This window comes from Ostrea edulis, chromosome 10, assembly GCF_947568905.1.
Source record: "Ostrea edulis chromosome 10, xbOstEdul1.1, whole genome shotgun sequence".
Classification (NCBI taxonomy): Eukaryota; Metazoa; Mollusca; class Bivalvia; order Ostreida; family Ostreidae; genus Ostrea; species Ostrea edulis.
The window spans coordinates 18,695,559-18,709,917 of NC_079173.1; the positions used below are offsets into that span (position 1 = coordinate 18,695,559).

At 33.9% G+C, this 14,359-nt stretch overlaps 1 protein-coding gene across 2 annotated transcripts in view; it reads left to right on the forward strand.

The window, feature by feature from the left end:
- The window catches only part of LOC125682897 (leucine-rich repeat-containing protein 15-like), a 334,249-nt gene that overhangs the window by 259,368 nt on the left and 60,522 nt on the right, over positions 1 to 14,359 (forward strand). For both annotated transcript variants that reach the window (XM_056152160.1, XM_056152161.1), the window contains exon 5: positions 13,226 to 13,297. In XM_056152160.1, the coding sequence (XP_056008135.1) occupies positions 13,226 to 13,297 (72 nt within the window). The remainder of the gene's footprint in view (positions 1 to 13,225; positions 13,298 to 14,359) is intronic.

Consider the following 14,359-nt stretch of genomic DNA (forward strand, 5'->3'; position numbering starts at 1 on the left):
TGCTACTAAAGTCCTTAACACTCGTGTGGCAGGGATGGAGACCGGACCAGACTAATGAAAGCCGCATTGCCGTGAGTTTAGCTATTTGAATAATTATTATTTAAAGGCATTGGGGTGATATATTATTTAAAATATTTAGCTAAAATATTTGTGAGGATATTAGTTCACATCTAGACGTTATTGTGCAAGTATGGAAATTAACCAGGATTCGAATTGACCGGCTACCTAACATGGCTACGTCAACAAACGAAATAATTGGAAGCTGGGAGTTTTCAGGTCGTATGGGGCTTTAATGAATATTTGAAGGTATGTTTAGACACAAGTATAGTAGGAAAATATGTTAAGAATTTTTTGATATAAAATTTATGAGACAGCAACTCAAGAATACAACGATATAAGGCCTCAACCGTGCGCAGCTTTTTGTGCGCCGTAAATCGAAGGTTTTTATAAGGGGTGGCTCTGTAGCTCTCTGTTATGTCAAAATATTTTTTCAGAGAGCTACAGTTCTGCAGCTACATATATTATTGACATTATCTATTTCTAGAGTAACGTCCATATTTTTTTTCAAAATGTTTCTTCAATACGTGAGATATGTCCGATTTTCGATTTTAAAAAGAGATTTTGTCAAGGCGTTTTGTCATAAACGTTCAAATATTTCACTTTTAGAGATAATAGATCTTGACAGATGTGACATACACATATAATTATTTTGGCCGTCACTTCCGATCGTCATCGGAAGTGAACAAAGAAAACGTCAAATTTCAAAACTCTGTGCTTGAGACGAAATTGGCATGATGAAATAAGGTTTCTTTTATAGTTTCAAAAGTGCAATACTTACCGGAAGTTAAAACAGCAACTTCCGGTTTATTGAGAAAAACTTCAAAAAATGGTTATTTCTTTGTCCTCATAAATCACGCTTGTAAATCATGTGTTTAATATGATTTTCACATATATTATTAACATTATCCATTTTAAGACCACCGTCAATTTGTTTTTCAAAATTCACTGTCATTTGTGAGATATGTCCAATATTTGTTAATATTTTCTGCGGCTATTTTTTCGTAAACGGTCTAATATTGAGTCTTGAAAATTTCAGGGTTGTTAAATAGTGACTTGTATACGTAACATACGAGTTTCACTTCCGTTTCCGTCAATTCGGTCGTCCACCGGAAGTAGCTTAAATATGTAATTTTTTCATTTTTTTCATTTCCAATGCTCATAATATCGTCTAGTAAAGTATAACAAGTCATATTATTTCAACCAGAAGTTGATTATTAGAAACCCGAATTTGTCCAAAAATTCTGTATTTTTCATCAAGACTTTTAGTGGGGATTTCTGCACGCTCAATGTGGACTTTTTAGTCGTTTTATGGACTTCCGAGATACCGGAAGTGAATAAAATAAAACGTATGTTGTTTATCATTGACAAATAATATCTTTTATTTGTTTATCCCTCTATTTTTAATAATGTAGATATTATTCCTTTCATATCAAGTCAATCTTCACCAATTGAATTATTCCAGTTAATATCCTGTCTCGTCAGAAATTGGATGGAAGACCTACTCGTTGCTCGCAACGAGATCGAGTGTAGTTATTATTTTTCTCCGGTACTTTTGTGTCTGGGAGTGTTCCCAGAAACTACAAAAGGTATTGATATGAAACTTTCAAGGGTGGTAGTATGGTGTTTGTAAATGTGCAGAACGAGTCATTTTGTTCGCACATGCATGCACGCACACGCACGTGCATTAGAATTTGGGTATAAAAATTGGAAAATCAGAATATACAAGGGATCGATATGAAACCTTTATAGGATGATAGTATATCATTTGTAGATGTGAAAAACGATTTTCGTACGCTAACTTTGTAATCAGTCTCACTTTTTGTTGTTCGTGGAAATGGTTTGAAATCCATGTCTTAGGTAGGTATTGATATCCTTAACTGATCTAAATGGTCACAATTACCAATCTGCATGCACTAGCACGTGCGCTTCATTTTGATTGGATAATACTAAAATGTCTGTAACTCCCTTATGAATGATGCCAATTATTTGGTATTCACAGCATAGGTAGATAATATGTGAATCTATATATTGGCGTAATAAAAGATTGGGTCCAATGCTGTCTGACGTGTTTCATGCCGACTGTTGGGCCGTTCTTGGCACACTGTTTTTGACTACGGATAATTTTGTTTACCTGATCAAGATATAGGGCTCACGGTGGGTGTGACAGGTCGACAGGGGGTAGTTATTCTTCCTATGCACCCGATCCCACCTCTGGTATATCCAGGGATCCGTGTTTGCCCAACTCTCTGCTTTGTAATGCTTATAGGAGTTATGAGATTGATCACTTTTCGTTGTCTTCGCCTTTCATTGTTTGTTATTTTGAGGCGGTGCTCAATTGCAATCCAAATAGATCATAAGCAAAAATTGCGCTAATGAAATGAATCAGCTGAGAGACACAGGTACGGTAAATAGGTGATAATTAAATATCGCTACATAGATATAGGAACTGATGATAGAGAACGTGAAAATATCCCATTTGCCATAAAGGGTATGAGTTCAATTACCATCAACGTCTCCGTTTTGTAAAGAAGAAATATCTAAATATAGAATAACATCTCTGTGGTGTTTTATTTTGGAATTCACTGGGTTATTTATATTCAATATATGTATGAAAATTATATTTGTTAGAAAATAAATAAATGGTGGTCGATGGACCTAATTCCCATGTTTAAAGCCACACTTATGCGCTCGTGTATTAAATAAGTTTACAGAATAATATATTTCATCATTGTAGTGTTGATCAATGAAACTTAATTAGTACATAAAACGTTAAAGAATGGAATCATCGGTACACTGACGAAACTATGGATAGTGTAAGGATATATATATATAGATACCGATTATTTGTATGACAATTGAATATTGTCGTTGAGAGTAATTGTACGAAAAGTGTTAATTTGAAATTGGTCTTGATTTGTGTTACTTTATCGAATGAAAGGTGAAAACAATGAACAGTGATATATCTTATAATGAATGATGCAAAATTATTTCAGTTGCTCATACAAATTCAATCGTCTGAAGAAATGATTCTATCTGATCTCTCATAAAGTTGATCACTCTCTGTTATCCTCGCCCTTCATTGTTTGAGATGTTAGTTTGAGGCAGTTTACAATTACAAAATTACAATCCAAATTGATCATAAGAAAAAACAAATGCACTAGTGAAATGAATCAGTTGGGATACATCGGTACGATAACTACGTGATGATGGAATATCGCTACATAGATATTTGAACTAATGATGGATAACCTGGAATTATCCCATTTGCCATAAAATGTATGTAAGGTGAAGATAACGAACAGTGATCGATTTCATAACTCCTATAAGCAATACAAAATAGATGGTTGGGCAAACACGGACCCCTGGACACACCAGAGGTGTGATCAGGTGCCTAGGAGGAGTATGCATCCACTGTTGACCGGTCACACCCGCCGTGAACCCCATATCCTGATCAGGTAAACGGAGTTATCCGCAGTCAAAATCAGTGTGCCAAGAACGGCTTAACAATCAGTTTGAAACACGTCAGACAGCATTTGACCCAATGCGAGGTTGTACTGACGAACTAGATCGTTATAACGACCATATAATTTGCAAAATGCTGACTTCAATCGAGACTGTTGAAATCCCTGTACCATCAACTTGCTTGTCAGTAACTTACCTCGATTTAAAAACTGACTATACGCAGAACAAGCTCTTGCATATCGAATCAGTTGAGATATATAAACACCACATGCAGTTGATAATGGAATATTGCTACATAAATATGGGAATTTGACGATGGAGAAGCAGAAATCATCCCGTTTGTCATACAGTTGAGTTGTGAGTTTGCCGTTAATGTTTACTTTCAATAAAATATCCAAGTATGAAACAGAAGTGGACGACTCTGTGGTGTCCTTTATTTCGAGCTCACAGGGATATATCAAATTGACATATGAATGAAAGCTATCATTGCTAATAGACAAAACGTCGTCGATATATCTAAAAGTCGAATTGAAGGCTACAGCGAGAGATTTTTTCTTCTCAAATAAAAGTTTTTGAATAAATTGAATAAATATGAGTTCATTTATCATTAACTTCTCCGTTCTGTAAAGAAAAAGATCTAAATATAAAACAACATCTCTGTGCTCTTTTATTTTGGAGTTTACCTGGTTATTTCTATTGAATATATGTATAGAAATTATATTTGTTAGAAAATACATAAACCTTGGTTGATGGATCTAATTCCCATATTTAAAGTCATACGTATGCGCTCGTGCATTAAATCAGTGTACCGAATAATATATTTCATCATTATAGTGTTGATCAATTAAGCTTAATATAATAATAATAATAATAATAATGTCCTTTATTTAAACAGGATAGCACAATTAGTTTAAAACTAGTTTACATTGTGCTCCTGAAAACATATATACAGACAGCAGTATTATACAGATACAATATAAAATAGTATATGAAGGTATGTTGTATACATACATGTATGTTATTTACATATTTAAAACTGAAAATAAAACACAATAAATAAATAAACAAATAAAAATAAAACTGAAAATAATAAAAAAAAAAACAAATCTATGTGGTTTTAATTTCCCGAATGAAAAAAAAATTATAAGATAAGCGGATTTAAAAGTTTCCAATGTTGGGTAATATTTTAAAAATTCTGGCATATTATTCCATAACTACGAACCGTAAATTGTAAAAGCTCTTCTAAACTATTGTGTCTTTGCTCTCTGGATATATAATGAATTACTTTGATTTAATCTGGTAGATCTACTGCTAATTTCATGAACATATTGAAAAACATCTAAATAATCGGGGGTTTGACTATGTAAAACTTTGAAGACAAGAATGATATTTCTCTATACAAAATAGTTTGACAGAGGCATCCATCTAAGTTGCTGCACACTTTCTGTTGTAAGTGTATAAAACTTTCTATTTAAATTCCACTCTAGCAGCTCTCTTTTGAAGTTTGCATAATTTGTAAAGACCGTCCTTTTTTTCAGATTGCCCCAAACAGTACAACAGTAGTTAAAATGAGGAAAGACAATTGTATTAAAGATTTTCAGTAATAATTCAGTTGACAAGAATGAACGTAATCTAGATAACACACCTATTTTGTTTGCAAGTTTTTGGTTAAAATTTCAACATGTTCAGACCACGTGAGACATCTATCAATATAAACACCAAGTATTTTTGCACATGATACATTTTCGATGGCGATATTGTCCACTTTTATCGAAAGTTTTTTTTTTGAATGAATTTTGAATTAAAATACCGGGGTGTTCCGAGCAAATAATAGTAAACATTCGGTCAACACAAAATACCAAAAGAGATGCAGTCGAGATATTACTAAGTACAAAAGTAATTTAAACAAGAGCTCCACAAGGCGGGGTTTCCTTCACAATGAGTGGCTACAAAATTTTCATAATGTAACCTTAACCTTCTACCTTTAACCCCGGAATCAATAGGGCGTTTCATCTCTTGATAACAAAGCTAGATGTGAAGTATCAAATAACTCGAGTGAAAAAGCCTGTGGAGTATAGACTGTCCATCAGTTCAATATTAAAACACACTCAACTACACCCCCAACGCACAAACACACATACAAATTGTGTCATTAATATATCCCCTATATGCGAGGAGATAAAATAGCACACACAATACTGTTTTACCTCTTGCAATCAAAATCCTACAGTGTACAGGCGATCAAGTGCAGATGCTGGAACGGTACCATCATATCGCATCATTTCTGATTTTTCAGTCGGCTTTTTTTAACAGCTTCATAAAGTTTTGAAGGCATATCATCCACGTATGTTGGCATTTTTATAACAATATAATTCCAATGTTATTTATTACAATTGTTTTGATTGGACAAAAATAAAGCTAAACAAGAGTTTAAACATCAATAAATCCGAAAACCCGATATATTCATACACGCCTGACAACAAATAACATAGTGCGGGGAAACTATTAATATTTTTCCCAATCGTTGATAAAGTGAATGAATTGGAAATATAAGAATCAAGCATTCTTTTAGAAGAAATTATCGATGTGTAAACATTTTACTCACAAACTTAACATAAAAGGGCTTCGCACTTTTATTCAGTTTCTGAGTAAAATGTCCAGAGTTTACACATCGATAAATTCTTCAAAAAGAATGTTTTATCCGATAGTAATTTAAATGAGTTCCCTCAATACGATTAAAGAAAGTTAACGTGTTGCGCATGAATACATGGTGTAAGCAAATTGTGTGTTTAAATATATCAAGAATGAAAATAGATTCGTAAACATGAAACAAATAACTTGTAAGTAAATATTTTATAGTAAAGAAAGTAAAATTTCGCTTTCTTCGGTTGGAAAGCATAGTACATGTAAATATTTGAAAACGGTATTGATCTATTACGACCTATCATACTCCCCGTCGAGGCCTCTTCGAAAGTGTATCAAAGCCTAAACCATGTGACTATTTCTGCGGGCATCTACTGGGATGAGACGAAGAACGCACGTTTAGTTTGTTATGTTTTCGCTTTCAGACTATTCTACAGTCACATATAGATTATCACATATAGGTCTACCGTATTTTGCCCAATATATTTAATATACGCATCCCCTTTTTGGGGCCTGTAAATTGTGGAAATACCATTGTTCATGTGTATAATCACATTTAACTTCACGATAATATGATATAATTCAAACGTAAGCCTCTAAAACGTCGCTGCATTTAGATGGGTAAGTACATCAGTCGTTTACTGCAAAGGAGAAGATAAAACTCACAAGTAATCGCATATTCCAATACCCATGAAAAACGTGCAACATGCATAAATCTGACAAATCAAGTGACAAAGGACGTGTACATAAAACATGTGTTAGTCACGGTATCATAATATCATGGCAGTTTTAAAAATTACTCGGTGATCAATTTCAATTGGCTGTTTCATAATAATTAGTTATAGGGTGTAAGATGATTTTTTAAAAACCATTTTACACTTTTAAATAAGTAAACAACGCGGCGAACAAAATGAGTCAAAAACCTTTTGTGGTATGTTGTATGTATCCCTTCTCATAAAACTACTAAAAAGTGCGTAATACATTTGGTTATATACGAGCGTAAATTTATAAGCATAATGCATTATTCTGATTGTATTTTTTTCTAGAATTATGGAAGCCCATTAATGTCATGGTAAAGAAATATATTTCTAAATTGATATGACCGTATATGAGATTATGTAAACAATTACTTATGCCCCTTTCATAGAAGAAAATGCGAGGTTACTTTGTACTTGTCGTTCGGCAGACCTCATGTTCGCTCAATATCTTGGGAACAATTCACTTGATCGCTATGATATTTCATATGTTGGTTGGTTATGAGTAGAAGAGGGTCCCTATTGATTTTTAGGTCAAAAAGTGTCCACTCTGAACATATGAATATACTGTCTGTTCAATATCTGTCGTCTGTTCGTCTGTCTGTAAACTTTTTTACATTTTCGATTTCTGCTCCAGAACCCTGTAATCAATTTCAAGCAAACATGGCCAAAAGCATCCTTGGGTAAAGGGATTTCAGGTTTGTGCAAATGAAGGACCAAGTCCCTTTGAAAGGAGAAATAATTACAATTAATGGGGTCATTTAAAAATCTCTTCAAGAACCACTGGGCCAGAAAAACTGAAATTTACGAATTCACGTGAAAGTTTCCTGATATAGTGCAGATTCAAGTCTGTTAAAATCATGGCCCCGGCGGTTGGATCGGACCACAATAAGGGATCAAAGTTTTACATAGAAATATATAGGAAAAATCCTTAATAATCCTCTTCTCAAGAACCACTGAGACAGAAAAGATGACATTTACGTGAAAGCATCCTAAGATAGTGCAGATTCAAGTCCGTTAAAATCATGGCCCCGGGAGTTGGATGAGTCCACAATAGGGATCAAAATTTTACATACAAATATGTAGCAAAAATCTTTAAAAATCCTCTCAAGAACCACTGAGCTAGACAAACTGATATTTACGTGAACGCCTCCTGATATAATGCAGATTCAAATTTGTTAAAAGCATGCCCCCCCCCCCCCCCCCCTGGGTTGGATGGGGCCATAATGGGAGATCAAAGTTTTACATACACTGTACACATATATAGGGAAAATCTTTTAAAATATTCTTCTCAAGAACCACTGACCCAGAACAGCTGATATTTACATGAAAGTTTCCTAACACAGTGCAGATTCAAATTTGTAAAAATCATGGCCCTGGAGCGAGGACGGTGCCACAAGGGGGGATCAAACCTTTACATAGAAATATATAGGGAAAATTGTTTGAAATCTTCTCAAAAACTACTGGGCCAAAAAAAATGGAAATTGACATAAAAACTTTCTGACATAGTGCAGATTGAAGTTTGTTAAAATCATGGCCCTCGAGGATAGGATGGACCACATTAGGAAATAAACGTTTTACATTGGGGAAATCTTTAAAAATCTTCTTAAAAAACTACTGGTCCAGTAAAGTTGAAATTTACGAGAAACCTTCCTGACATAGTGCAGATTTAAATTCATCAAAATCATGGCCCCCGAGTGTAAGATGAGGCGACAATAGGAGGATCAAACTTTTACATACATATATGGGGATAATCATTTAAAAAATCTGAAAAATCACTGGCCTAGAACAGTTTACATTCACATGAAAGCTTCCTGACATAGTCCAGATTCAATAAAAATTGGCCCGCAGGAGTAGTCTGGGGCCATAATAAGGATCAAAGTTTTACATGTATGTATATATATAAATATATATATATATATATATATATATATATATATATATATATATACATGTATATATATCACATAATTTCATTGTTTAGATTGAAATTGGTCACTGTTTGTATCTTCACTTTTTTACACCCTAATCGTTATATCTAGCATAATGAAAGAATAGTGAATGAACATCCATCATAAAAGAGCTGATATATCGAGCATTGCATATTCATGAAAGGTGAAGATAACGAAAAGTGATCAATCTTACAACTCATACACACAATACAAAATAGAGAGTTGGGAAACACAGACCCCTGGATATACCGGATGTGGGACTCGGAGCCTTGAAGTAGTAAGCATCCCCTATTGACCGGTCACCTCCGCCGTAAGCCCTATATCTTGATCAGGTAAACGATGTTATCCGTAATCAAAGTCAGTGTACCAAGAACGGCCTAACAATCAATATGAAACATGTCAGACATCATTTTACACAAATATAGATTGTATTTGCAAACTAGATAGTTATAACGACCATAGACGTTGACTTTAAACGAGGCATTATCAGTAGCCTGATTCAATTCAAAAACTAACCATACACAGAACAAGCTCTTGTGTATTGAATCAGTCGAGATATAAAATGACCATACGCAGGTTTTAATGAAATATTGCTACATCAATATGGGAAGTTGACGATGGAGAAGCTGAAATCATCCCGTTTGTCGTAAAATCGAGTTGTTGGTTTGCCGTTAATATCCACTTTTAATAAAATATCTAAGTATGGCGCAGGAGTGGACGACTCTGTGGTGTCTTTATTTCGAGTTCACTGGGATATATCGCTTTTTCTTTTGGTTATCTTACAAATCATTGCAAACCTTCAAATAGGTTCTATTACAAACGCTAATCTAATCAGAAATTGATATTTAAAAAAACTTATTCTAAAGACTCCCCAAATGCGGATGTCATACTAAAGTCACTCTAAAACATAAGGAAAGTAGATTACAAGAAACGCAGCGTAGTTTACCAGATTATCATTTAGCAATTAAATACTAAAAGTAATGAATATTTAGATGAGTAATTGAAGATAAATTCTCTTATTGTCTTTAAAACACTTTTACTACCTCTAATAATGTCATTTATTACCTGAATTCCTTATCCAACAACATGACAAAATTTCAAGCGATACAGAGTACGTTATAACCATCAAACATTGCTTTTCCTTTTTAAAATTTATTTCCAATTCTGTCATGATTAATGGGTTCAGAGACTTTGTTATTTGCTTTAATTTGTTAAACTCGTAGCTCATCAGGATTACTTGACAATTTAAACAAGATTCGCGCTCCTGGTAATGTTTCTGTCTTCCGTGCAAAAAAGTAATGAAAACTTCATCGTCGTTTTCGTCAACTTTAAGAAACAAATCTATGATTATCGTAGCAAGTAGAAACGTACTGACCCACATTAACTCCATGGACGGTCTTCAGCCATTAAAACCATGGCTATGCTCTTCATCTGCAGTTTTTCTATTCCGATGTCACAATGTATTTGCATTGTTCCTATCATTGGGGCAAATAGTTCCGCTAATCCATCTCAATTACTAGTAGTTGCACAATCTTCAGCATTTACAAACACATAATTAAAACGTGTGTGATATCGATAATTCAACGCATGCTGGATGGTTATCGCCCCCTGTTGTATAATGAGAAGAACTGTTCTGTAAAGCTCGGTTTACATTGGCAACGGTGGTCTTGTGATTATTTAGTATTCTGTTTTCTATACGATTTAGGGCATCTCAAGAAGTTATTGCATATTGTTTATATTTCAGTGTTATTTTTACACGACTTATTGTAAAGAGGTTCGGGGAAATTTGTATGATGGTCGTATGAAAATTGTTAGATTATCGAATACTTTTATAATAGCCCTTGTGCGATCTCCTAAAGTCGTTCGAGAGCTGTGAAAAGCCCTTTGAATGCCACACGACACTACACTATTTGTAAAATTAATTGTTCGCACAACAAACTTACACTACAGTACGTTTAATATCCGATTAGCAACTTTCGTTCGTGCAATGATTGTGCGGAAGTCGTACAATACAATATACGACATGTACACGGGGTGCGTGATTCTCTAGTACAATCCCAGTTACTGTGTCATTGCAAGGAAGCAGCATAGCAAGGTAGATATTATATCCACACAAATTAAAACTAAAAATTAGCAGTATCTATTTAAGAAATGAACATCACTTTTTAGCTGTACATAAAATGTAATACATGTATATTACTTATACGCACAGAGTGGCGTTACATTACACATAAATACACACACAACATTAGCTTATTTCCAGATAATATCCTGGATATACCTTCTGTTAAGACTATACATTTATACTTTTGTCAATTGGAAAGGCTCTGTATACCTTTTACTCCACAAGCACATAGAAGTTTTACATTGCATTGCTATGCATTTACACATGCGGGACAAAGTCTACTTGATGACTACAATGCCGCACCATACAGTGAACACTTGATTCAATTACCGTATATCAGGGATTTTTCCGCGTGTATCTATTTTCCACTTTGTTCTCGACGATTTCCTAATCGCGGAGAATAAATCCTCGTAAATTTGATTCAAAGTTTTGTTTTTGTAACAGAGTTATATAGCATAAGGTAATAATGCGGTGAAAGTTCTGTCTTCTGTTCCCCCCTATATCTGATAATCGCCAAGTAACAGGTATTTAAGCTTCGATGTTTATTCAAAATATGACAATCTATTGAAATGGGAGTACGTTCTTTGCTTCAATCAATGTATAATTATACCTGAGCTACTCACACATGTAGCGGTGCATGGTTTATCGTTTTAAACTGAAAATAGCTATCGATAAATATTTTGTATGAGTATCATTATAGTTAACGAACAATGATTTATGTCACTATACCGGCAAATACATTTGAGTGTAAACGAAAGTGTACAATTCTTTTTGAAAACTGGTTTGCAGCACAGGAGGGTGATCAGCTGAACACGTCTTTAGAAATTGACGAGGTGCAGTTCGATTTATCTCTAACCCGGATCAAGCCACTCGGATCAAAATGGCTGACAAATCTCTATGCATATGATTACGTGCGAACAAACTCCGAAATGGTCAGAGACGGATTCAGAGAAATAGGAATATCATCCATATCCAGATTTGATTATCATTGCGACAGTAACTAAGAAATCTTGTAAATCGTTTCATTGACTGAATTTTACATCAGCAATTACGAGTTATAGGTAAAAATGCTGGCTTCTCCCCTCAACTCCTTTATAAGTTTAAATAATCGTGAATTATTTTTTCGCTATGACTTTGAAATAGTGAATATTTCATTTGCGTAAATTTGATATACTGTTTGAAGTTCTGAACTCGCGGGAAAAACATGATGCGGAAAAAACCTGATATACAGTAGTGCCATTTTGATACAATGGAAATCACATGTATGAAATTAAGTTAACACAAAGGAACCCCGCAACTAGATGTTTTATGACTTTTAAAATAACATAAAACAATATATAACTTGGTGAGTAGTAAATAAAACACCTTACCTCAGAGAAGCTGGATTATATGCAGCTTTACATATATGTCATGTATAGAAATGGAAAAAGTTTGCTGATTAATATAAACTGTTATGCAGAGAAGTATAAAAGTGTCCTTTCTGCTAGACTGCCGTGTCCAAATTGAATTCAGCACGGACTGGCGGTTTAAAGTCCAGTGAAGTGAGGTTCCAATTAGGGCACAATAAAAAAAGGCTCCAAACAGAATTTGAGGTGTGTTATATACACAGAATAAGAGAATATTATTTACATTACACACAAAATGAAAATATGGGGTATTTAATTTAACATTCATTTTTCAACATTGGTTCACATTATAAAGTAAATTGCATATAAGATGTTGCCACCCGTGCATCTATATAAACTATAAGTTGGACATTTCTTTTGAGTCAATGAGAAATTACAAACCAAAATCAATCATACACAGATGCGCTTGTTTATCGAATCATTTGGGTGACGCAGATATCATACACGTATAATAGTGATTTTTTTTTTTACATACATATAGGACGTTGATAGTGACGGACCTTATTTTTTTCTTAGCTGCCATAAAACTTATGTGTTCGTTTACCATTAACGTCCCAAATCAATAAAAAAAGAGATTCAAATATAAAACACAGATAGATGTTTTTATTTCGAGTTGACTGGATAATTGCTGATCAACACGTTTAAAACAAAATATAATTATTAGATAATTGACTAACCGTTCGTGATGGATTCAAATTACTTGTTTAAAACCAAATTTGGTGCAAAATATACTGTCGCAGATTGGATCAGTCTAGAAAATGATTTATTTCTTCATTTGAACGTTGATCAATTAAAGTTAATCAGGAAATCTTTTTGATTCAGATACTTGTTGGGAAATAAAATAGCAACGTTACCAAATGGAATTTTTGATGCATTGACGAAGTTAGAGACACTGTAAGTATATCTATATACATAATAATTATTTGTATGCAGAGGAGGTGAAGATACTGAACAATGTTGAACAGTGGTGAATCTTATATCTATTATAAGCAATACGAAATTAAGAGTTGGACAAACATGGACCCTTGGGTAAACCAGACATGGAAACAAGTGTTTAAGAAAAGTAAGGACCCCCTGTCGACCGGTCACATCTACCATGAGCCCTATAAGCGGAGTGATCCGCAGTCAACACCAGTGTGTAACGAATGGCCTAACAATTAGTATGAAACACATTATACTTAATTTGACTCAATGGCATATTGTATTGGTAACTTAGATCGTTATAACGAGCATAGAATTTGCAAAATGGTCTCCTTAAACGAGACTGTTGAAACTCCTGTAATTTCAACTTGCAATTGTGTGTAAGAAACCTGTCTTAATAAAACAGATCATAAGGAGAACAAGGTTTTTGGTATCGAATCAGTTGATATATTAAACATCATATACAGGTTATAAAGGGATACTGCTATATGTTATGTAGATATTGGAAGTTGATGTAGAAGCTGAAATAATTCCGTGTTTCGTTAGTGTGTCGTAAAGATTTATTTTCAATAAAATATCTTAGTACAAAGCAGATGTAGATGTATATGTGGTGTTTTTCTTATTTCAAGTTTATGTGAAAATATGGAATGAAAATTATTTCGTTAATAGGTAAAGCGTCTTCGATATATCTCAATGTAGAGAGGAAGGCCTAACAACAGTAGTTCTGACTTATTACTAGTCACTTTTCAACATTTGTTCTCATTATAATACAAATTTGCATATAAGATGTTACCACCCGTATATCTATATAAAATATAGGTTGAGGATTTGTTTTGAGTCAATGCAAAAATTACAAAGCAAATCGATCATACCCAGAACATACGCTTGTTTATCGAATCAGTTAATCGACATAGATATCATCTTTAATGATAGTGGAATAGTTCTATATCCATATAGGGAGATGGTGGCGGACCTTAGTTTTCCCTAGCTACCATAAACCTTATATGTGCGTTTACCATTAACGTCCCAAAACAA